Below are 25113 nucleotides of genomic sequence, written 5' to 3'. Positions count from 1 at the left end.
CCAAGACTCTTCCTAGAGCTGGCCGCCCAGCCAAACTGAGCAATCGAGGGAGAAGGGCCTTGGTCAGGGAGGTGACCAAGAACCCGATGGTCACTCTGACAGAGCTCCAGAGTTCCTCTGTGGAGATGGGAGAACCTTCCAGAAGGACAACCATCTCTGCAGCACTCTACCAATCAGACCTTTATGGTAGTGGCCAGACAGAAGCCACTCCTCAGTAAAAGGCACATGACAGCATGCTTGGAGTTTGCCAAAAAGGTACCTAACAGGACTCTCAGACCATGAGAAACAAAATTCTCTGGTCTGATGAAACTAAGATTGAACTCTTTGGCCTGAATGCCAAGTGTCACATCTGGAGGAAACCAGGCACCGCTCATCACCTGGCCAATACCATCCCAAGCATGGTGGTGGCAGCATCATTCATTGGGGATGTTTTTCAGTGGCGGGGACTGAGAGACTAGTCAGGATCAAGGGAAAGGGGAACGAAGCAAAGTAGAGAGAGATCCTTGATGACGTGCTCCAGAGCACTCAGGACCTCAGACTGGGGTGAAGGTTCAACTTCCAACAGGACAACGACGCTAAGCACACAGCCAAGACACCGAAGGAGTGGCATCGGCCAGTCTCTGAATGTCCTTGAGTGGCCCAGCCAGAGCCCAGACATGAACCGTATCAAACATCTCTGGAGATCTGAAAATAGCTGTGCAGCCATGCTCCCCATCCAACCTAATAGAACTTGAGAGGATCTGCAGAGAATGGGAGAAACTCCCCAAATACAGGTGTGCCAAGCTTGTAGCATCATACCCAAGAAGACTCGAGGCTGTAATCGCAACTAAAGGTGCTTCAACAAAGTACTGAGTAAAAGGTCTGAATACTTAAACTGTTTTTGCTTTGTCATTATTGATGAGGGGAAAATATTACTTAATCCATTTTAAAATAAGGCTGTATCGTACCAATGTGGAAAAAGTGAAGTGGTCTGAATACTTTCCGAATGCACTGGTTACACACACACACAGCTTGTGCTGCTGTGTTGCTGTACCCACCTCTGTGTGTTGGTGCCTTATTACTGTTCACACACAGACAATTTCAGTGTTTGTGTCAATATTTAATGAGGGACGGGAGTCTGGGGACCCCACGGCTGTCAGGAGTCTGTCTGGAAGTACCACCTGTTCCCAAATCCCCAAACACACACACACTAACTAATAAACCATGTTCTCTCAACACTGTGGGGAATTGGGGATGCTGTGGCAACATTGTCAATGTTACATACCTGTAAACAGGTGTGTGGTATAGACTGGTCTAAATTGATTCATAAACTATGGATGTCATTGAATACTATTGTGATAGAGTTGAAAACTGCAAACAGAACAACTGGATCCAGTGAGTGATTCTTAGTGATTTTCCTGATTGAGCTGCACTCGCTGGTCTGTTTCTATGCTGACCATCCTTTCGAGCAACCTTGTGTATCAGAATGAGATGTACTGTAACCACACGAATACAAAACCAAGGAGCCCAAAATGTACCTTTCAAAAAAAACTAACTTTAATTAAAACAAAAAAAAGATTATAAAACAGTGATTTTAGTTACATAAATAAATTGATATCAGTGTATCAAATCTTAATTTCATAAGCATGTATACATGGATCATTGTAATAAATAAAGTGGGAAAACAGAAGATTCCATTTCCTACACGAACAGAAAGAAAACAGCTAGAAAGAAACAGAGGAAATCCGTTCATTAGAGGACGAGACACACAGGACAAAGTTTTCCACCAAACACACGAGGAAATGCTTCGTTAAAAGCACAGTGTTTACAGAGCCATTCAGTTACTAATTAAGGACACTAAAGCTGGGACCAAGGTGACTTGGCTTTCACTTCTTGGAACGTGTTTGGTTGTTAGAACTCCTGTTTGGTTACTTCAAAACAAGGCAAGAGAGAAGGCTGTTTATTCTTTAAAGAACAAAAGAGAAAGCACTTCAACAAAAACCAGAAAAATAAAGAAACAAGACAAGTTATTAGTACAATAGCCGGACCTCGTACAGGAAGAGACACACACTGGTCTGGTCTGTGGCGTGTTCAGATGCAAGCGGACATTTCAGCAGAGCACAACTCTTGTCCTGAAGGGTGACAGCCCTGCTGGTTTTAATAGATCAGTTAGTATCACTGACTGACCTAGCTTTCACACCACTGATTAGCCAGGTATAACTCTAAAGTCTGGGATTACCAGGTAAGGAAGAGAACCAGCAGACCCCGTGGCCTTCGAGGACCAGTTATACACAACTGGATGTTGGTCATTTCTCAACAGCTGATCAATGTTATGATGCCACGTAATGAAAAATCAATGCTCGGGTTATCATATGACATTTCAATGGAATACTGTACATCAGTCAAATACATAAATCTGTTCATTGTGAAAAGTGACCCTTGAGAGAACAAGATAATATTTTCACTGTGCTCCAATACCTTGAATAGATACCAAATCAAACTGTTGATAGCAGTTCAATAATCTGAACCAATGTCTTAGTACTGACACAACCCTTGTGAGCCTACAGTAACCCTCCATTAGCAAGGCCAATTCACTTTCTGATGTGTTCTGTGGTAAAAAAAAATTGAAAGAAATAAACACTGAGAAAAAGAGCAAGCTACCACGGCTTCAAGTATTTCACATTACATAGAATACTCTGTATAAATTAGTTAACATATACTTTTGAATCCTCCATATTTAGACTTACACTATCGTATATATATATACACACAGTACAATACATGCTTGCTCGTATCATTGTTTCCTGTACTCGTTCCTTCTTCCTTTTTCCTGTTAGTTTTAGAGAAATCCCTGAGAACGTCTTTTGACAGTTGCTGAAGGTTATACACAGAATAGGCCTATTAAAACTGTATTATAATGGAATTCGAATTATCCTATGATTCCACATGCACAGAAGTATTGACACTGGCCCATTCTGGAGCTACACTCACCGATTCTACAGATGTGGGATCCTAATTTGAGCCTGTTTGCTACAGGAAAATAATCCTGCAGCAACAGGACATTTGAACTATGTATAAAATAAATTTACATTTTTGTAGGGGTTGATATATTTTTCTTAAGGGAAAATCAAGTCCGAAATTGTGGAAAAGTGGAAATTAAACCACTTTAAACCTCAAAATACAAGTAAAACATTTCCTGTGTTGCAGGTGATCCAATTAAGATCCTACATCTGTACAACTAGAACCCTGGTAACTTTGGCACTGTAATTAGTTACCCAGCCTGTATTCTTGTGAACACAGAAACAGCCAGGTCACCAGGTTAGTTTTGTGAATACATAAACAGTCAGGTAACCCGGCTAGTCTTGTGAAGGTTAGTCTTGTGAATACAGAAACAGTCAGGTGACCAGGCTAGTCTCCAGCAACTGTTCATCGTAAGACTTGAACCAGTAACTAACCCACAATTACAGGTTTGTTGGTCCTAAGTACATTGTGCACTGTAAAAAAATAAATATATATCCTGTTGTTTTTACGGTAACTTACTGGCAGCCAGTTAGTTACCTGTAAGTTACTGTAAAAAAGGTTACCGTAAATTCCAAAAACTTTTGTTTAACAGTACATTACTCTGAACTTTACTGTAAACATGATTTGTTTTTACAGTGTGGGATATTTCTGGCATAATACATCAAATGCTGGTACTCTGATAATACTCCATATCCTCATCTTATGGCCCATGTGCCATTACTGTAGTCCTGCATTGTTGTCCTTAATCTAACACAGATAGTTATGATTACTGCATCTGAAACAACACCAGTCTGTTAAGACAATTATTCCAAAACTAGAATCTAACTAATACCTATGACACAGAGAAAACACAAGTGACGAGTCAACAGAAATGCTAATGGTGGTTTTCTCATGGAGCCGAGCTGTGCGCTTCCAATAGTCAGGTCTGTGTGGTTTTAAAGCCATAGTGTCTCTTTGAGGCTGACAATGTGTTTTTACACGAGCGCTTTCGCACAAGGGACTTTAAGCCACTTGACATATACTCAGTATAAAACCAAGATATAAAACAGGGGGATGCTAATAATAATAATAAACATTTCTGTTATCTGCTTTTTCCTCTCGCACACACAAAGAAAAACACACAACATTCACAACGTGACATTTCCTCTTCTGAAAATAAAACACACATAGTACTGTACACAGTAATAATAGTAATAATGTTTAGAACAATAACAGCAAGAAGGATAATACTGTGTGGCTCTGGAAATAGTTTTTTCCTTCTTCTTTTGCTTTGTCCTCCAACTCTTTACTTGTCCATGTTTAAGTCCAAAGAAGTTCAAAAGGCAGACTCAAGTTAATATAAAAGTACTAGGAGCCGACCCTGGTCAGCCGAACCTCCCCCTCGGGGCCGACCCTGGTCAGCCGAACCTCCCCCTCGGGGCCGACCCTGGTCAGCCGAACCTCCCCCTCGGGGCCGACCCTGGTCAGCCGAACCTCCCCCTCGGGGACGACCCTGGTCAGCCGAACCTCCCCCTCGGGGCCGACCCTGGTCAGCCGAACCTCCCCCTCGGGGACGACCCTGGTCAGCCGAACCTCCCCCTCGGGGACGACCCTGGTCAGCCGAACCTCCCCCTCGGGGCCGACCCTGGTCAGCCGAACCTCCCCCTCGGGGCCGACCCTGGTCAGCCGAACCTCCCCCTCGGGGCCGACCCTGGTCAGCCGAACCCCCCCTCGGGGACGACCCTGGTCAGCCGAACCTCCCCCTCGGGGACGACCCTGGTCAGCCGAACCTCCCCCTCAGGGCCGACCCTGGTCAGCCGAACCTCCCCCTCGGGGCCGACCCTGGTCAGCCGAACCTGCCCCTCGGGGCCGACCCTGGTCAGCCGAACCTCTCCCTAGGGGCCGACCCTGGTCAGCCGAACCTCTCCCTAGGGGCCGACCCTGGTCAGCCGAACCTCTCCCTAGGGGCCGACCCTGGTCAGCCGAACCTCTCCCTAGGGGCCGACCCTGGTCAGCCGAACCTCTCCCTAGGGGCCGACCCTGGTCAGCCGAACCGCTCCCTCACCAGCATCATGAGTTTCTTCTTGCCCTTGTAGATCTGTTTGAGGTTGTCGATGAACTGTGTGAACTGGATGTGTCCATCTTGGGCCATGAGGAACGTCTCCCGGGTCTTCCCCAGGAACTCTATGAACTCGCTGTAGTGGCGTGGGCTGATGTGCGTGAGGCGAGAGTGCGTGGTGTTAATGTAGGCCCCGATGGTGGCGTCCAGCAGCTGCCTGAGAGGAGCTTTGTCCAGTGACATCAGCTTCCCAGAGTTCCTGCGGCTGTGCAGCGCTGACACCAGCCCCGGCGTGGTCAGTGTGCACCGCCGCAAAATATCCGACAGCACCGTGGCGCACTTCACACTCTTCACCACCAGGGGGATGACGGCGGCCAGCTCGTTCTTTCCCAGCGAGTGACTCAGAGCGCAGGCCCACAGCACGTCGTTGATGGCTGGGTGGGTATCCTGGTTGTAGCTGAGGTTTAGATGAGCCATGGCTAGCGTGGCTAGCTTGTACGCCCTCATAGGGTACCCCCTGTGCTCCATGTACCTGGCTATCGTGAACAGCTGTGTGTAGCTCATCCCCGTGGCGGCCGCGTCCAGAACGATCTGGTAGGCCGTCTCGAAGGCGATGTGGTCCTTCTCGCAAAGCGTGAGGGCGGAGAGGGCACAGTTCTGGGGGTCCTTCATGGCACACTGCAGGGCCAGTGTCCGGGCGGAGGAGGCCAGGTTCTCCTGCTGGTGACAGTCCAGGTGCAGCCGCACGATGGTGGTGTTGGACATGACGGTGGTGGCCACGATGCTGGTGGCCTCGGTCGGGGTGAACAGGGTGAACCAACTCTGCATGATGCTGTCCAACGCATACACCCCTGACACACACACACACACACACACACACAAGAACGAGAAGTCAGAGGATCAGCAGAGTAATTTGAATAACAATATTTATTTTGAAGCCCTCATACTGAACTAAATATATACTTAACTAAATATGAACTAAGTACAGTGAGCTCCAACAGTATTGGGACAGTGACACACGTGATGTTGTTTTGGCTCTGTACTCCAGCACTTTGGATTTGAAATAATAAAAAGTGGGTTGTACTAAACTAATGTACGGAGTAGTTTTAAGACGGCCATAGCAAGGATCATTTAGCTATTTGATTTTGAAATATAAGACCCCTTAAGGGGTTTATTTGATGAAACATTGAATTTGGCATCACTGCTATTAACAGATTCACTACATGGAACAAGATAGTCCCCCAAAACATCTAAAGGAAGTTTGTTCTGAAGTGACTGTCCTATATCAGAGAGATACAGTATAAGAAAGATCAGGAAACATTTTATATATTTATATATATAATTTTTTATTTTTTACATTTAACCCCTTATTTTAGGCACTAAACTATATCCATATATAATTCCATAATTTTTTTAACTGGTACCGGGGACCTTTAGACGAGTCTTGTGGGCTTGTAGAGCAAAACAACCAACATGTACGTGTTCTTGAGAGACTCACCTTTCCTCAGAGGTATTAGTGTGTAGCTCAAACACTACAGACAGAAGTTGGCAGATTGGCTGTACCGACTTCAGACCAGTCCCAAGATGCTTGTGGGGGGTCGTAGAGCAAAACGGAGAACACCGTCATGTTCGCGAGAGTCTCATCTTTGTTTGTAGGCCAAACCGTTCAGATACTACAGACATTGTCGTGAGAAGACAGATTTTCAGGATGTCTCACGGTCTGACAAACACCGCTCTAGCTCTGCCACCTATTACCGCAGATGCAGAAGGGCGATATCGGGGGATGCAGTAGATTGAGCCCATGCAAAATAGCAGATATCTCTAGCTTAAACGGGTGTTCATGGGGATGTTTGTATTATGTTAATTCAATTTCCACGGGGCCGGGGAAATTGTCAGCTTTAATTTGGGGGTATTTTTATACATATCGGGTGTACCGTTTAGAAATTAAAGCACTTTTTGTACATAGTCCCCCCATTTTAGGGGACCAACACTAAATGGGACAATTTCACTTGGGTATTAAAAAAAGTAAAGTCTCATATTGTATTACCATTACAATAACAGGGGAGGTTAGCATTTTATATCATACCCCCAAGACATGCTAACCTCTCACCATTACAATAACAGGGGAGGTTAGCATTTTATATCATACCCCCAAGACATGCTAACCTCTCACCATTACAATAACAGGGGAGGTTAGCATTATATATCATACCCCCAAGACATGCTAACCTCTCACCATTACAATAACAGGGGAGGTTAGCATTTTATATCATACCCCCAAGACATGCTAACCTCTCACCATTACAATAACAGGGGAGGTTAGCATTTTATATCATACCCCCAAGACATGCTAACCTCTCACCATTACAATAACAGGGGAGGTTAGCATTTTATATCATACCCCCAAGACATGCTAACCTCTCACCATTACAATAACAGGGGAGGTTAGCATTTTTGGGGGGGGTATGATATTTATGCCTCTAACTTTCCGTTCATTCGTTTAGTATTGTATTATTTCAAATCCAAAGTGCTGGCGTAGAGAGCCAAAACAATGATACTTCTGGAGCTCACTGTATGTGGTATATCATAGGAAGGGAAAACGTTGTACACTTACCTACTTCAGTGGCACAGGTAACTAACCACCGTACCATCTCCCTCCTCCTCCAGTTCAACGTAGACAGGGTTATCCTCATCACCTGTGAATGAGAGACAGTTAGGGATAGTAGAGAGTTGTGTGTGTGTGTGTGTGTGTGTGTGTGTGTGTGTACCTGCAGCCCCAGCTCCAGTGAGACTTTGAGCAGTGTGATGTCTGGCAGGCTGTCCATCAGAGTAGCGATCTTGAAGGCATCCTGGCCCAGTTTAAAGATGTGAGATGAGGAATGGATGTTCTTCTGGATGGACTCTAGTACAGTCTCCAGCTTACGACTATCACCTGGACCAACAGAACAACCACATACAGTACAATGACAAAGGGACCAAAATAAATAAATAAATAAATAAGTGTGTGTGTGTGTGTGTGTGTGTGTGTGTGTATGTATACCTTTGGCTGCAGTGAGCATGGTGGAGGCCAGTTCACACTGCTGGGACTCTATGTGGGTGAGTGTGTGTGTGTGTGTGTGTGTGTGTGTGTGTGTGTGTGTGTGTGTGTGTGTGTGTGTGTGTGTGTGTGTGTGTGTGTGTGTATGTATGTATGTATACCTTTGGCTGCAGTGAGCATGGTGGAGGCCAGTTCACACTGCTGGGACTCTATGTGGGTGAGTGTGAACCAGCGGGGGTAACGGTTAGGGACCACAGACACCATGTGATGGGGTCGCGACAGGTCACCTGACGAGGCTGTAGACTCCAACACAGGCAACCTGAGGAGCACAGAAAAACCACAAGGCTGATTTGGATCACACACACACAAACACAAGCACGTGCACAAAGTATAATCAGAAAGATTTTGTCAGTGTTCTGGAGTACATTAAAGGTGTCGGCATACTGCAATTTACTTCCAACCAAGTCCTTCATTACAGAACTGAAGCAACAGTAGCATAATGACTGTTTTCTTGACTTGAATGACTGCTAATTCAGAACATAGGCCTGCTACACCTGCCGGTGTAGAATAGTGCAGGGCAAAATGGCCAAAATATATCACAATATTTTTCTTATTTTTGATGGCATTTTCTGTTTCTGAATAATAGTCTAAATATGTTATGAGTAGTGCATGACCCTAGGAAGGCAGTAAATTAATTATAAGTTGTTTTAATGTCTTTCTCTATTCTGATGGTTTTATACTCAACCAAACTGACAGTTAAGTAGTCCAATTTGTAGAACTTTTCATTTACTTAGCACTTTATACAAATACCGTTATAGACAGATAGATCCATACCGGTATGTGGATCCATAACAGTGTACATTAAAAGACGCTAGTGTAAACAGGCTTTATAGGTCTTACGCATCTGCAGACAGACAGACATTGAAGTATACAGTATTCTTGTCTTTATGTGTGCTACTGTGGGCAGCTCATCTCAAATTAAAACCTCATCTTCCAGCCCAGTTGCAAAGGTTTCTCTTGCTGCCTTGGAAAGAGATGAGAACCTGGGCAGATCTCAACCAATCACAAAGCTAATGTAGTCCATGGGGAAATGAGCGGATTCACCTTCCAGCCCTCTATGCCTGGACACACATCAAACCCATACGCACCCACCCACCAACCCACCCACACACACACACACACACATAAAAGCAATGTTACAAGGCTATGCTAAATGGCAGTTTGATTTCAGAGAAAAGGGCCAGACACTATTGCTATGTGAGGAATACCTCCAAGTCCGGCTCTAACGTTGATTATTAACTGAAGTGTGTCAGACAAGGTAAAAGCCTGGCCAACAGTCTGACTAGATAAAGGTGAGAGAAAGCAAGACGAGACTTGGTGTGAAATGGAGACGTGCCGATGCCATAGCGACAAGGGGTTTGTTCCAAACACATCTAAAGATCTGCTAAAACACTGGGGGATTCTGGACCATTGCTGGGGTGGAACTAAGCAAAAAGTCTCTCCCTAAAGAAGGAACCCTCGTCAACATTCCTACCTTTGTGTGCCTTACAGAGACCCACTGGTGGGGACTGATTGTGGAGATTTTATAAGCCAAGCTTGGAAAGTACTCAATGTTTGAGTGAAAATCCGAACTGTCTGGGCGATTGGCCATCATATTTGCCACCAATGCTCCTTATAGGACACATCACTGCACACTATACTCCTCTGTAAACTGGTCATCTCTGTATACCTGTCGCAAGACCCACTGGCTGATGCTTATTTATAAAACTCTCTTAGGCCTCATTCCCTCCTATCTGAGATATCTACTGCAGCCCTCATCCTCCACATGCAACACCCGTTCTGCCAGTCACATTCTGTTAAAGGTCCCCAAAGCACACACATCCCTGGGTCACTCCTCTTTTCAGTTCGCTGCAGCTAGTGACTGGAATGAGCTGCAACAAACACACAAACTGGACAGTTTTATCTCAATCTCTTCATTCAAAGACTCAATCATGGACACTCTTACTGACACTTGTGGCTGCTTTGTGTGATGTATTGTTGTCTCTACCTTCTTGCCCTTTGCGCTGTGCCCAACAATGTTTGTACCCTGTTTTGTGCTACTACCATGTTGTGTTGCTACCATGTTGTTGTTGTGTTGCTACCATGCTGTAGTGTCATGTGTTGCTGGCCTTGCTATGTTGTTGTCTTAGGTCTCTCTTTGTAGTGTTGAGTTGTCTCTCTTGTTGTGATGTGTGTTTTGTCCTATATTTATTTTGTATTTATTTATTTATTTTAATCCCAGCCCCCGTCCCAGCAGGAGGCCTTTTGCCTTTGGTAGGCCGTCATTGTAAATAAGAATTTGTTCTTAACTGACTTGCCAAGTTAAATAAAGGTTAAATATTGATTTTTTAAAAATATTGTTGTTCAATGCAATGACACAGAAGCGGCATCTATTCCACATAAAAACGAATCCATTGCTAGTGTAAAGTATGTCACACTGCTCACTTCCTCCCATACCTAGAGCAAACTCAGGACCTCTGCCTTGTTAGCACATGTGACCGCCCTCCTGATGCGTTTTACCAGTCGGCGTCCGGTGAAAAGCGAACTATTCACTGGCACAAGTGGGAACACACATACTTTCACGAAGACACTTAGCTTTGACTTGAATCCATTTAACAGTAAGCCATAACACACCATCAGTCCCAAGCGACTGATGAGGGCAGCTGTGGTGTCAGATTGGTCCTGTGGCACTATAGCGCCCTGTCACGGCAGGGTGGGATGCTATGATAGAGGGGGGGAGAGGAACATATATTGTCCCGAAGCCACTCCTGCGTTGTCTTGGCTGTGTGCTTAGGGTCGTTGTCCTGTTGGAACGTGAACTTTCACCCCAGTCTGAGGTCCTGAGCGCTCTGGAGCAGGTTTTCATCAAGGATCTCTCTGTACTTTGCCCCGTTCATCTTTCCCTCGATCCTGACTAGTCTCCAAGTCCCTGCCGCTGAAAAATACCCCCACAGCATGATGCTGCCACCACCATGCATCACCGTAGGGATGGTGCCTGGTTTCCATCTCTGCAAGCGGGCTGTCATGTGCCTTTTACTGAGGAGTGGCTTCCGTCTGGCCTGATTGGTGGAGTGCTGCAGAGATGGTTGTCATTCTGCAAGGTTCTCCCATCTCCATAAAGGAACTCTGCAGCTCTGTCAGAGTGACCATAGGGTTCTTGGTCACCTCCCTGACCAAGGTCCTTCTCCCCCGATTGCGCAGTATGGCCGGGCGGCCAGCTCTAGGAAGAGTCTTGGTGGTTCCAAACTTCTTCCATTTAAGAATGATGGAGGCCACTGTGTTCTTGCTGACCTTCATTGCTGCAAACATTCTTTGTTACCTTTCCCCATATCTGTGCCGACAATCCTGTCTTGGAACACTACGGACGATTCCTTCGACCTCATGGCTTGGTTTTTGCTCTGACATGTACTGTCAACTGTGGGACCTTATATAGACAGGTGTGTGCCTTTCCAAATCATGTCCAATCACTTGAATTTACCACAGGTGGACTCTAATCAAGTTGTAGAAACATCTCAAGGATGATCAATTGAAACAGGATGCACCTGAACTCAATATCGAGTCTCATAGCAAAGGATCTGAATACTTATGTAAATAAGGTTTCTGTTTTTTACATTTGCAACAATAAAAAAAGAAAACTGTTTTTGCTTTGTCATTATGGGGTATTGTGATGTCATTATGGGGTATTGTGATGTCATTATGGGGTATTGTGATGTCATTATGGGGTATTGTGATGTCATTATGGGGTATTGTGATGTCATTATGGGGTATTGTGTGAAGATTGATGAGGAAAAACATGTATTTAATCTATTTTAGAATAAGGCTGTAACGTAACAACATGTGGAGAAAAAGGGAAGGGGTCAGAATACTTTCCGAATGCAAAATAGATAGAGGTGAAAGAGAGCAACTATATATCCAGTTCTTTCATAGTCTGGTCCTGGTTTCTGGTGAACATCAGTGAGACTACTGAACTCTTTACCTCCTGGTTTTCACCCTCAGACAAAGTAAACACTTCACAAACGTCATTTCACTTCCCCAATCTATCCATCACAGGAGCTGCTGGAAGACCTCTACTCAAGACATCTTCCTTATATACAAAAGCTCCCCAAGCCACCGCAGACTGTCATTTCACATTAGCTGGATACCAAACTTCATAAATTCATGTGATATTCCAACCCCCCTGCACTAGTGAGGGGTGTGTGTTCAGTACATACACACTACTTCCTTGTGCTGAACAGAACTCCTTAGCACTAAGCAGTGGTGTGAATAAGGAGAGCCTGTGTAAGTCTATGATAGTGTTCTAATGGGTTGATAAAAGCCTGTCCTTTTACCTGGCCTCTATATTTAACCAGCAGCCCCTATCCCGTGGGAGTGGGAAGGAATACGCTGATATCATATTACACCAGCACCACATTGAACACATTCATTATGTGACAGACAGACAGACACCCGGGTCCCTGGAGTAGCTAGACGTGGCCACAATATTCTACCTCACCCTTTCCTTCCACAGGGCTGGGTGGGGAGAGAGGCGGGTTGGGAGGGAGAGAGGCTTGTTGAGAGGGTGGGAGGCAAGGCCTGACTAAGGTACAGTTTGGGCACTACTCAAGCCAAAGTTTTTCGGCTTGCATATTTCAGTGCCCAATGATACGTGACGTAGCTCTCATTCATTGACAATCATTAAGCGTCGCCAGTGTTAGCAGTGTTCACAGAGCATCTCAATGAGAAGCCAATGGCAGAGAGGTTTTGGTGTTAGCCATGTAGCTGTCCTGACACTGTAGACCAGGTGTGTGAGAGCCTACTCATTACACAGTCATTAAAATCTCATTAACATCATTAATATTCACTGATCCAGCTCCCCCTTCCAAAACAATATCAAAACAGAGCCACTCCGCACACATAACTAATGATAAAACAGTCACTCCGCACACACAACTAATGATGAAACAGAGCCTCACCGCACACACAACTAATGATGAAACAGAGCCTCACCGCACACACAACTAATGATGAAACAGAGCCTCACCGCACACACAACTAATGATGAAACAGAGCCTCACCGCACACACAACTAATGATGAAACAGAGCCTCACCGCACACACAACTAATGATGAAACAGAGCCTCACCGCACACACAACTAATGATAAAACAGAGCCTCACCGCACACACAACTAATGATGAAACAGAGCCTCACCGCACACACAACTAATGATGAAACAGAGCCTCACCGCACACACAACTAATGATGAAACAGAGCCTCACCGCACACACAACTAATGATGAAAGAGAGCCTCACCGCACACACAACTAATGATGAAACAGAGCCTCACCGCACACACAACTAATGATGAAAGAGAGCCTCACCGCACACACAACTAATGATAAAACAGAGCCTCACCGCACACACAACTAATGATAAAACAGAGCCTCACCGCATGGCTCTGAGTGCAATCTTGTACGCTAGTTCAGCATCGTGAGGTAGGAGAGAGGTGAAGAGGTAGCGGGTGAAGGTGTGCATGGGAACACTCTCTCTGTGGACAATCTCTCCGTGGCCGCTGTACGGCCCACCTGGAGGTACAAGGAGAGAAGAAGAACATGTTATCACGGGACAGAAGACACGTGGTTCAGACAGGAAGACAGGGTGAAACAGTTTGCTGATGGAACAATCAAAGACAGAATTATCAGTTGCAAAAACAGGAAATGCATTTAATTTAACGTTGGTGGAGTTAAGGAGAATGTGTTAATTGCTAAATTGTAATTACTTCGCCACAACGGCCTATTTATTGCCGTACCTCCCTAATCTTACCTCATTTGCACATGCTGTATATAGATTTTTTCCCCCCTATTGACTGTATGTTAGTTTATTCCATGTGTAACTCTGTGTTGTTGTTTGTGTCGCACTGCTTTGCTTTATCTTGGCCAGGTCACAATTGCAAATGAGAACTTGTTCTCAACTAGCCTACCTGGTTAAATATGTGTTAAAAAATAATGGAGAATGTGTGCGTACAGTATACTATACGCCTCCGCTGGGTTATTTTACACTGAACAGGCCCCCCGACCACAACACACCCACTAGTCTCTCTTAGGCCTTACAGCCTGGGACTCAATTACCAACCAGGCCAGAGGTAGTTGGTTGTCCTAGGCAGAGGCAGGGGTTAGGGTGGGACTGGCAGTTTGAGTGCTGGGTCTCCGAGATGGCCGCCATCTCTCCCACTCCCATAACCAAACCCCAGCAGTCACATTCTGTCCCAGTACAAGATTATAGTACAGTCTGTCTGTGTCAACACAATGTCCCCGATGTTACTTTGTGAGGCGAGGGAAGGAGAAACTATGGAGAGGAGAGAGACTTGGAGAGAGACTTGGAGAGAGGGAAGGAGAAGCTATGGAGAGAGGAGAGACTAGGAGAGAGAAGGAAGGAGAGAGAGGAGAGAGACTAGGACTGGAGAGAGGGAAGGAGAAACTATGGAGCGAGGAGAGGAGAGACTAGGAGAGAGGAAAGGAGAGACTAGGAGAGAGAGGAAGGAAAGAGAAAAAGCCCTTTCTGCTTTCACAGCTACAGTAACACACATATCCAACGCAACCCTATGGAAGATTATATTACACTTTAACCAATAGTGTGTCCTCACTCTCTAACAGGAAGACGGCTTGCTTGCGGAAGATCTTGACCAGCGTTTCATCCAGCTCCACTTCCTGCAGCTTGGCTAATAGCTGCTCTTCGTTGCGACACACCTTCTCCTGGGCGTACAGCCCGTCAGGCATCACCCTCTGCTGGCCTAAGCCAATCAGAGCAGTCTCCACGGCAAGCGCCACGTACGATTCCCCCTCGCCTAGCAAGCGCTGCACTGGCAACCGCTGCAGCTCTGCACGACTCACCACGCTGGAACAGTCTGAGAGAAGAGAAAGAGAAAAACAAAAGAAAGAGAAGAGAGGTCAATGTCCTATAGTCAGTTTATCTGTTCTTTGAGGTTTGGAGGATCCCTCCTATTCCACACCACTGAGGGTCAGGCTGTCCCAAAAAGAACCCTATTCCAGACCACTGAGGGCGTCCACCCGAGCACAAGCCGTCGGAACGTGTTCTGAGAGCGAGAGAGAGACAGATGCTGCGTGTCTTGATCACATTCTATAAGGCTTTTGGCTTGTGTCCCAAATAGAACTCTATTCCACACCACTGAGGGTCAGGCTGTCCCAAATAGAACCCTATTCCAGACCACTGAGGGTCAGGCTGTCCCAAATAGAACCCTATTCCACACCACTGAGGGTCAGGCTGTCCCAAATAGAACTCTATTCCACACCACTGAGGGTCAGGCTGTCCCAAATAGAACCCTATTCCATATATAGTGCACTACCTTTGACCACAGTATTTGGGACAGGCCCGAGATCTCCAGATACTTTTTTCCCATATCACTGGGCCAAGCTTAGGGTATGCCTTGACTATGTTTGACTAGGAGAGGAGAGAAGAGACAAGAGGAATGTGAGCGAATGGTGAGGGAGGAAAGAGACCATCTGAGTGAGGGAGATGAGACAAAAAGATTCAAAGAAAAGTAGACAGAGAGACAGAAGACTAGATGAATATGTTTAGTACCTGAAAGGTCAAGGCAGGTGTTGGCCCCCTCCTCTGCCCCCCGTCCCGTCTCAGTGAGGGTGCTGAACAGGGTGCCGATGGGATCCAGAGGGTGACCCACCCAGCCCTCCATGTTGGTTATGGAGGTGATACCTTTATGGAGCAGCTCTGTCACGAACAGGACAACACATGTAAACTACCGCTCACAACCCTATTAGGGTTGAAAAGTTGCAGTAACTTCCCAAACTTCCTCCAACCGGGATTTTCCAGAAAATTGTACAACCCTAATCCCTACGGACAACATCAACGATGCTGCAGCAACGAGCATTTCAAGGTCCTGGAGTGGCCTAGCCAGTCTCCAGATCTCAACCCCATAGAAAATCTTTGGAGGGAGTTGAAAGTCCGTGTTGCCCAGCAACAGCCCCAAAACATCACTGCTCTAGAGGAGATATGCATGGAGGAATGGGCCAAAATACCAGCAACAGTGTGTGAAAACCTTGTGAAGACTTACAGAAAACATTTGACCTCTGTCATTGCCAACAAAGGGTATATAACAAAGTATTGAGAAACTTTTGTTATTGACCAAATACTTATTTTCCACCATAGTTTGCAAATAAATTCATAAAAAATCCTACAATGTGATTTTCTGGATTTTTTTTCTCATTTTGTCTGTCATAGTTGAAGTGTACCTATGATGAAAATTACAGGCCTCTTTCATCTTTTTAAGTGGGAGAACTTGCACAATTGGTGGCTGACTAAATACTTTTTTGCCCCACTGTATAAGTCCCATTAAATTGGTGGGCAACGCTTTGGTACTTAATGGGGGTATAGAACTGTGGTATAATATTCATATTTGGTCTAATAAGGGCAGTCTGACCTTTCTTATGTCTGCGGAAATGCTCCAGCTGTCTCTGCTGCTGCCGCCGTAGTGTATTCACCACGGCAATGGCCAATCGCAGCGCTTCACGGGGGTAACCATGGGAACGCAGGGCGTCCACCCGAGCACAAGCCGTCGGAACGTGTTCTGAGAGCGAGAGAGAGACAGATGCTGCGTGTCTTGATCACATTCTATAAGGCTTTTGGCTTGTGACCACTCATATTGGCATAGGGCAACAGACGCACCATCCACAGACACACACACGCACCGTCCACAGACACTCCGTCCACACACAGTCACTCCGTCCACACACACAGTCACAACGTCCACACACACACACCGTCCACACACACACAGAGAAACACCGTCCCCCCACACACACTCACACCGTCCACACACACACACCCCGTCCACACACACACACAGAAACACCGTCCACACACACACACACACACACACACCCCTTCCACACACACACACACAGTCCACACACACAGAAACACCATCCACACACGCACACACAACCTTCCATACACACACAACCACACACACACACCCCGACAATCCACACACACACCGACAGTCCACACACGTACCCCCCCACCGCCCACCCTCCCCACCTTCCACACACACACACATCCCCCACCTTCCACCCACACACACACACATCCCCACACACACACACACACGTCCACACAAACGTGTCCACACACACACGTCCCCCACCGTCCACACACACACGAACCGTCCACACACACACCCACCGTCCACACACACACCCACCGTCCACACGACCCCACACACCCCCCCACACACACGTCCACGTCCACACACACATCCACACACACAAACCCCCCCCCCACACACACCCCCCACACACACAAACAGACACACACACCCCCATTGTCCACACCAACACTCACCGTCCACACAGCCCCCCCCCCCACACACACACAGCCCCCTCCACACACAGCCCCCCCCCCCCCCACACACACACAGCCCCCCCCCCACATACACCGCCCCCATTGTCCACACACACACACGCCTACTGTCCACACACACCCACTGCCCACACACACACACACCGCCCCCCCACACACACACCGCCCCCACACACACACGTCCACACGTCCCCCCACACACACACACCCCCACTATCCACACACACACAGACACAGACCCCACACACACAAACACCGCTCCTCGAAACACCCCCACACAAACACCCCCCCCCCCCCCCCCACATACACAAATTCCCCGCCCCATTTACATTTACATTTAAGTCATTTAGCTGACGCTCTTATCCAGAGCGACTTACGCCCCCACACACACACAAACCGCCTCCACACACACAAACCGCCACCTCACCCCGCTCCCACACACACCCACCGAAACACACACCCACACCGCCCCCACACACAGAAACACACACCGCCCCCCCCCCCCCCCCACACACACACACACAAACACCGCCCCCCCACACAAACACCGTCCACACTGTCCTCTTTACACACCCATAATCCCGATACACACCCCAAAAAAAAAAACACTCACCGTGCCACATGGGCCATCCGCGTGTGTCGAAGAGCGAGCCGTCCTGGTTGTCGTGGTAACAGTAGTTGGCGTAGAGATCACTGGCGATGATGTGCTGCAGGTGACGGTCCTGCCAATGGAGGTCACATGCCTCGATGGCCCGCGTGAAAACCGTCCTGTGGGGACGCAACTCTGACAGGAGAGAAACTAGCATTAGATTGAGGGGAGAGAGGAGGGAGGGAGAAACTAGCATTGAGGGGAGGGAGAATAACTAGCATTAGATTGAAGGGAGAGCGGAGGGAGGGAGGGAGGGAGACAGAAACTAGCATTAGATTGAGGGGAGGGAGGGAGAGAGAAACTAGGATTAGATTGAGGGGAGGGAGGGAGAGAGAGACTAGCATTAGATTGAGGGTAGGGAGAGAGAGAGAAACTAGCATTAGATTGAGGGGAGGGAGGGATGGAGAGAGAGACCAGCATTAGATTGAGGGGAGGGAGAGAGAGAGAGACCAGCATTAGATTGAGGGGAGGGAGGGAGAGAGAAACTAGCATTAGATTGAGGGGAGGGAGGGAGGGAGGGAGGGAGGGAGGGAGGGAGAAAGGGAGGGAGGGAGGGAGGGAGGGAGGGAGAAACTAGCATTAGATTGAGGGGAGGGAGGGAGAAAGAAACTAGCATTAGATTGAGGGGAGGGAGGGAGGGAGAGAGAAACTAGCATTAGATTGGGGGGAGGGAGGGAGAGAGAAACTAGCATTAGATTGAGGGGAGGGAGAGAGAGAGAGAAACTAGCATTAGATTGAGGGGAGGGAGGGAGAGAGGGAGGGAGGGAGGGAGGGAGGGAGGGAGGGAGGGAGAAACTGGCATTAGATTGAGGGGAGGGAGGGAGGGAGGGAGAAACTAGCATTAGATTGAGGGGAGGGAGGGAGAGAGAAACTGGCATTAGATTGAGGGGAGGGAGGGAGGGAGGGAGGGAGGAACTAGCATTAGATTGAGGGGAGGGAGGGAGAGAAACTAGCATTAGATTGAGGGGAGGGAGGGAGAGAGAAACTAGCATTAGATTGAGGGGAGGGAGAGAGGGAGGGAGGGAGGGAGGGAGGGAGGGAGGGAGGGAGAAACTGGCATTAGATTGAGGGGAGGGAGGGAGGGAGGGAGGGAGGGAGGGAGGGAGGGAGGGAGGGAGGGAGGGAGGGAGGGAGAAACTATCATTAGATTGAGGGGAGGGAGGGAGAGAGAAACTGGCATTAGATTGAGGGGAGGGAGAGAAAGAGAAACTAGCATTAGATTGAGGGGAGGGAGGGAGGGAGGGAGGGAGGGAGGGAGGGAGGGAGGGAGGGAGGGAGGGAGGGAGGGAGGGGGAAACTAGCATTAGATTGAGGGGAGGGAGGGAGAGAGAAACTAGCATTAGATTGAGGGGAGGGAGGGAGAGAGAAACTAGCATTAGATTGAGGGGAGGGAGGGAGAGAGAAACTAGCATTAGATTGAGGGGAGGGAGAGAGAGAGAGAAACTAGCATTAGATTGAGGGGAGGGAGGGAGGGAGGGAGGGAGGGAGGGAGGGAGGGAGGGAGGGAGGGAGGGAGGGAGAAACTAGCATTAGATTGAGGGGAGGGAGAGAGGGAGAGAGAAACTAGCATTAGAGTGAGGGGAGGGAGGGAGAGAGAAACTGGCATTAGATTGAGGGGAGGGAGGGAGGGAGGAGGGAGAAAGAGAGAGAGAAACTAGCATTAGATTGAGGGGAGGGAGGGAGAGAGAAACTGGCATTAGATTGAGGGGAGGGAAAGAGAGAGAAACTAGCATTAGATTGAGGGGAGGGAGGGAGAAACTAGCATTAGATTGAGGGGAGGGAGAGAGAGAGAGACCAGCATTAGATTGAGGGGAGGGAGGGAGAGAGAAACAGGCATTAGATTGAGGGGAGGGAGGGAGGGAGAGAGAAACTAGCATTAGATTGAGGGGAGGGAGAGAGGGAGAGAGAAACTAGTGTTAGATTGAGGGGAGGGAGGGAGAGAGAGAGAGAGAAACTAGCATTAGATTGAGGGGAAGGAGGGAGGGAGAAACTAGCATTAGATTGAGGGGAAGGAGGGAGGGAGAAACTAGCATTAGATTGAGGGGAGGGAGGGAGAGAGAGAGAAACTAGCATTAGATTGAGGGGAGGGAGGGAGAGAGAAACTAGCATTAGATTGAGGGGAGGGAGGGAGAGAGAAACTAGCATTAGATTGAGGGGAGGGAGGGAGAGAGAAACTAGCATTAGATTGAGGGGAGGGAGAGAGAGAGAGAAACTAGCATTAGATTGAGGGGAGGGAGGGAGGGAGGGAGGGAGGGAGGGAGGGAGAAACTAGCATTAGATTGAGGGGAGGGAGAGAGGGAGAGAGAAACTAGCATTAGATTGAGGGGAGGGAGGGAGAGAGAAACTGGCATTAGATTGAGGGGAGGGAGGGAGGGAGAGAGAGAGAGAGAAACTAGCATTAGATTGAGGGGAGGGAGGGAGAGAGAAACTGGCATTAGATTGAGGGGAGGGAGAGAGAGAGAAACTAGCATTAGATTGAGGGGAGGGAGAAACTAGCATTAGATTGAGGGGAGGGAGAGAGAGAGACCAGCATTAGATTGAGGGGAGGGAGGGAGAGAGAAACAGGCATTAGATTGAGGGGAGGGAGGGAGAGAGAAACTGGCATTAGATTGAGGGGAGGGAGAGAGAGAGAAACTAGCATTAGATTGAGGGGAGGGAGGGAGAAACTAGCATTAGATTGAGGGGAGGGAGAGAGAAACTAGCATTAGATTGAGGGGAGGGAGAGAGAGAGAGACCAGCATTAGATTGAGGGGAGGGAGGGAGAGAGAAACAGGCATTAGATTGAGGGGAGGGAGGGAGGGAGAGAGAAACTAGCATTAGATTGAGGGGAGGGAGAGAGGGAGAGAGAAACTAGTGTTAGATTGAGGGGAGGGAGGGAGAGAGAGAGAGAAACTAGCATTAGATTGAGGGGAGGGAGGGAGAGAGAGAGAAACTAGCATTAGATTGAGGGGAAGGAGGGAGAGAGAGAAACTAGCATTAGATTGAGGGGAGGGAGGGAGAGAGAGAGAAACTAGCATTAGATTGAGGGGAGGGAGAGAGAGAGAAACTAGCATTAGATTGAGGGGAGGGAGGGAGAGAGAGAGAAACTAGCATTAGATTGAGGGGAGGGAGGGAGAGAAACTAGCATTAGATTGAGGGGAGGGAGAGAGAGAGAGAAACTAGCATTAGATTGAGGGGAGGGAGAGAGAGAGAGAGAAACTAGCATTAGATTGAGGGGAGGGAGGGAGAGAGAGAGAAACTAGCATTAGATTGAGGGGAGGGAGAGAGAGAGAGAAACTAGCATTAGATTGAGGGGAGGGAGGGAGAGAGAGAGAAACTAGCATTAGATTGAGGGGAGGGAGGGAGGGAGAGAGAAACTAGCATTAGATTGAGGGGAGGGAGGGAGAGAGAAACTAGCATTAGATTGGGGGGAGGGAGGGAGAGAGAAACTAGCATTAGATTGAGGGGAGGGAGAGAGAGAGAAACTAGCATTAGATTGAGGGGAGGGAGAGAGAGAGAAACTAGCATTAGATTGAGGGGAGGGAGGGAGAGAGAGAGAACCTAGCATTAGATTGAGGGGAGGGAGGGAGAGAGAGAGAACCTAGCATTAGATTGAGGGGAGGGAGGGAGAGAGAGAGAACCTAGCATTAGATTGAGGGGAGGGAGAGAGAGAGAGAGAAACTAGCATTAGATTGAGGGGAGGGAGAGAGAGAGAGAAACTAGCATTAGATTGAGGGGAGGGAGGGAGAGAGAGAGAAACTAGCATTAGATTGAGGGGAGGGAGAGAGAGAGAGAGAAACTAGCATTAGATTGAGGGGAGGGAGAGAGAGAGAGAGAAACTAGCATTAGATTGAGGGGAGGGAGGGAGAGAGAAACTAGCATTAGATTGAGGGGAGGGAGGGAGGGAGAGAGAAACTAGCATTAGATTGAGGGGAGGGAGGGAGAGAGAAACTAGCATTAGATTGAGGGGAGGGAGAGAGAGAGAAACTAGCATTAGATTGAGGGGAGGGAGAGAGAGAGAGTTCAAACATTAGCTGCAGGCTAACAACAGAGAGAGAAACACAGGGGAGGGAGAGAACGAAAGAGAAAAGAAAGAGAGACCTGTCTCGCACCTTGGTTGCCATGGGCACCCTGAGGCAGGGAGTGGGTGAGGTTGGGCAGATCGTTGCCATGGTTACCATCCTCCCAGGGACACACGTCCACGCTGTTCCACCTCCTCAGCTGTTTGAGCCACCAACACTTCTGCTCCGTCTTACAGTGGGGGTTTAGCACGATGCACATCCACAGAGCACCTGTACACACACACACACACACACACACAGGTCAGGTCTCATCCTACCAAGGTCATGTTTGACTTAAGGCTCAGATCAGGAGAGTATTATAAAGGTGGTAAACACACAGAACTAAACCAAACTGCAGGTAACAGAGGTACCACCCATCTTTTGTTTTTCACCCAAAAATGTGTCCAGTGTTGTTATTTAGCGACACTAAAGAAATGGGTTATAAAGTTCATCCAACTTTTCAAAGTCTAGGGTTTAGAAAGTTATCCGATCAATTTTTTCAGTCCAAACAATTTGAAGGGAGTCGCATACAAACAATACTGATTGGACGACAGTATTGTGTGTCAGTCTTGAACGGACACACAATACAAATCAAATCAAGTTTATTTTATATAGCCCTTCGTACATCAGCTAATATCTCGAAGTGCTGTACAGAAACCCAGCCAAAAACCCCAAACAGCAAGCAATGCAGGTGTAGAAGCATGGTGGCTAGGAAAAACTCCCTAGAAAGGCCAAAACCTAGGAAGAAACCTAGAGAAGAACCAGGCTATGAGGGGTGGCCAGTCCTCTTCTGGCTGTGCCGGGTGGAGATTATAACAGAACATGGCCAAGATGTTCAAAATGTTCATAAATGACAAGCATGGTCAAATAATAATCAGGAATAAATGTCAGTTGGCTTTTCATAGCCGATCATTAAGAGTTGAAAACAGCAGGTCTGGGACAGGTAGGGGTTCCATAACCGCAGGCAGAACAGTTGATACAACTGATCACGTACTGTCACAGACACACATCAATACTAGCTAGGTAAACAGAAACAAACTAAAGACTAAAAGTGAAGAAGTCTCAGAGGATATCACAACACATTCAGGGATATATAGGACGATGGTGTCACAAAGACAAACCAAAAACACATGCATGTACACACACACACAAACACACCTATAATTGGACATTAGGCAACGATTGATGGACAAAAGGGGGAGGAACATTTTGAGAAATGCAGAGAGGGACAAGGAGAGAGCGAGAGAGAGAAAAAAGAAATGGAGATGAAGTAGAGAGGCTTTGTGTCTGGAGGAGAGGAGTAACGGCCCTGAGGTGGAGTGAAAGACAAAAGACGAAAGCAGCCGAGAGGCAGCATGATGCCACACATCAAGCAGTCAGAGAAGAACTCTGGGAGAGAATGATGTCTGGACTTCAAAGCATCATTACACTTCCAAAAACACAAACTAAAGCAGCAAAACTTCCACAGTGTGGTTGTGTGTTCATGTGTCTGACGAAGCCATCCCTAAAAAGCAGAGAACAAGACCAGAAGCAAAAAAGAGACAACTAAACAAAACAACAAAGGCTGGAGATAAAACAGCAGTCATTGTCATGGTAACAGACCAGAGGGATTCTGAGTTCTGACTGTCCGTCTAGAGATTAGGAGTAAACAGCCAGTAATCCATTCAAAGACCGACGCTTAGTCTCCGCGCCTACCCACAGGGCTGGTGTGTGTGTGTGTGTGTGTGTGAGATCTGTATTAATGCGAGTACTTCCTATCCAGAGTAGTATGGTGGATAGCGTGTGTCGGTGACAGTGGCATAGATTCATAATAAAAACAACAGCAGGCAAGGAAGAGCGTTTGTGGTACAGTACATAAAATATCCTACTGTACACACCGGCCAGTTTATTAGGTACACTGATGTAGTACCGGGTCGGACCCTCCTTTGCCTCCAGAACAACCTGAACTCTTCAGGGCATTCTACAAGTTGTTGGAAACGTTCCACAGGGATGTTGGTCCAAGCTGACGCGACGGCATCATGCAGTTGCTGCAGATTGGACGACAGTGCATTCATGCTGCGAACAGCCCGTTCCATCTCATCCAAAAGATGCTCTATTGGGTTGAGGTCTGGGGATTGCGCAGGCCACTCAAATAAACTGAACTCGCCATCATGTTCCAGGCAACATTTTTCCCCTCCTCAATTGTCCAGTGTTGGTGATCGCATGCCCACTGGAGACGCTTCTTCCTGTTTTTAGCTGATAGGAGTGGAACCCGGTGTGGTCGTCTGCAGCAATAGCCTAACCGTGACAAGGACCGATATGTTGTGTGTGTGTTCCTAGATAGCGTTCTGCACACCACTGTTGTACTGCACCATTATTTGCACGATTCTTGTCATCATCTTCGACCTCTCATCAACAAGCTGTTTTTGTCCACAGGACTGCCGCTGACTGGATGTTTTTCGTTTGTCACACCATTCTCTGTAAACGCTAGACACTGTTGTGCGTGAAAAGCCTAGGAGGCTGGACATTTCTGAGATACTGGAACCGGCGGGCCTGACACTGACCGACGATCATACCACTCTCAAAGTCACTTAGAATGGGCAAAACGATCGACCTAACGTTCAATCAAACAGTAACTGAATGCCTCGATGTCCGTCTGCCTGCTTTATATAGCCAGCTACGGCCATGTGACTCATTTTCGGAAACGGGGTTGTGTACCTAATAAACTGGCCGGTGAGTATGTGTGTACTCACCGGCCAGGAAACGCCCATGCTCAGGTCTTTTCAACGCAGGTCTGACCAATCGGATTCCACGCTTCAAAATTGCTTTGATCACGTGGACTGGGATATGTTCCGGATAGCCTCACACAACATTGATGTATACGCTGACTCGGTTAGCGAGTATATTAGCAAGTGCATTGGTGATGTTGTACCCACGGTGACTATTAAAACCTTCC

The 25113-nt window shown here is 47.6% G+C and overlaps 1 protein-coding gene across 1 annotated transcript in view; it reads right to left on the bottom strand.

Annotated features, from left to right (window-relative positions):
* Positions 1-1514: 1514 nt before the first annotated feature.
* LOC139545117 (zinc finger SWIM domain-containing protein 6-like) overlaps positions 1515-25113 on the bottom strand; it is a 71116-nt gene continuing 47517 nt past the window's right edge. The window contains exons 5-14 of the mRNA XM_071352527.1: positions 22230-22409; positions 18103-18273; positions 16549-16695; positions 15693-15839; positions 14737-14997; positions 13543-13678; positions 8237-8394; positions 7807-7970; positions 7653-7734; positions 1515-5889 (exon numbers count right to left, since the gene is read on the bottom strand). Of these exons, the coding sequence (XP_071208628.1) occupies positions 5024-5889; positions 7653-7734; positions 7807-7970; positions 8237-8394; positions 13543-13678; positions 14737-14997; positions 15693-15839; positions 16549-16695; positions 18103-18273; positions 22230-22409 (2312 nt within the window). The 3' untranslated portion in view covers positions 1515-5023. The remainder of the gene's footprint in view (positions 5890-7652; positions 7735-7806; positions 7971-8236; positions 8395-13542; positions 13679-14736; positions 14998-15692; positions 15840-16548; positions 16696-18102; positions 18274-22229; positions 22410-25113) is intronic.

This window comes from Salvelinus alpinus, chromosome 19 (genome assembly GCF_045679555.1).
Source record: "Salvelinus alpinus chromosome 19, SLU_Salpinus.1, whole genome shotgun sequence".
Taxonomy (NCBI): Eukaryota; Metazoa; Chordata; class Actinopteri; order Salmoniformes; family Salmonidae; genus Salvelinus; species Salvelinus alpinus.
This window is presented reverse-complemented; position numbering and strand designations above follow the sequence as displayed.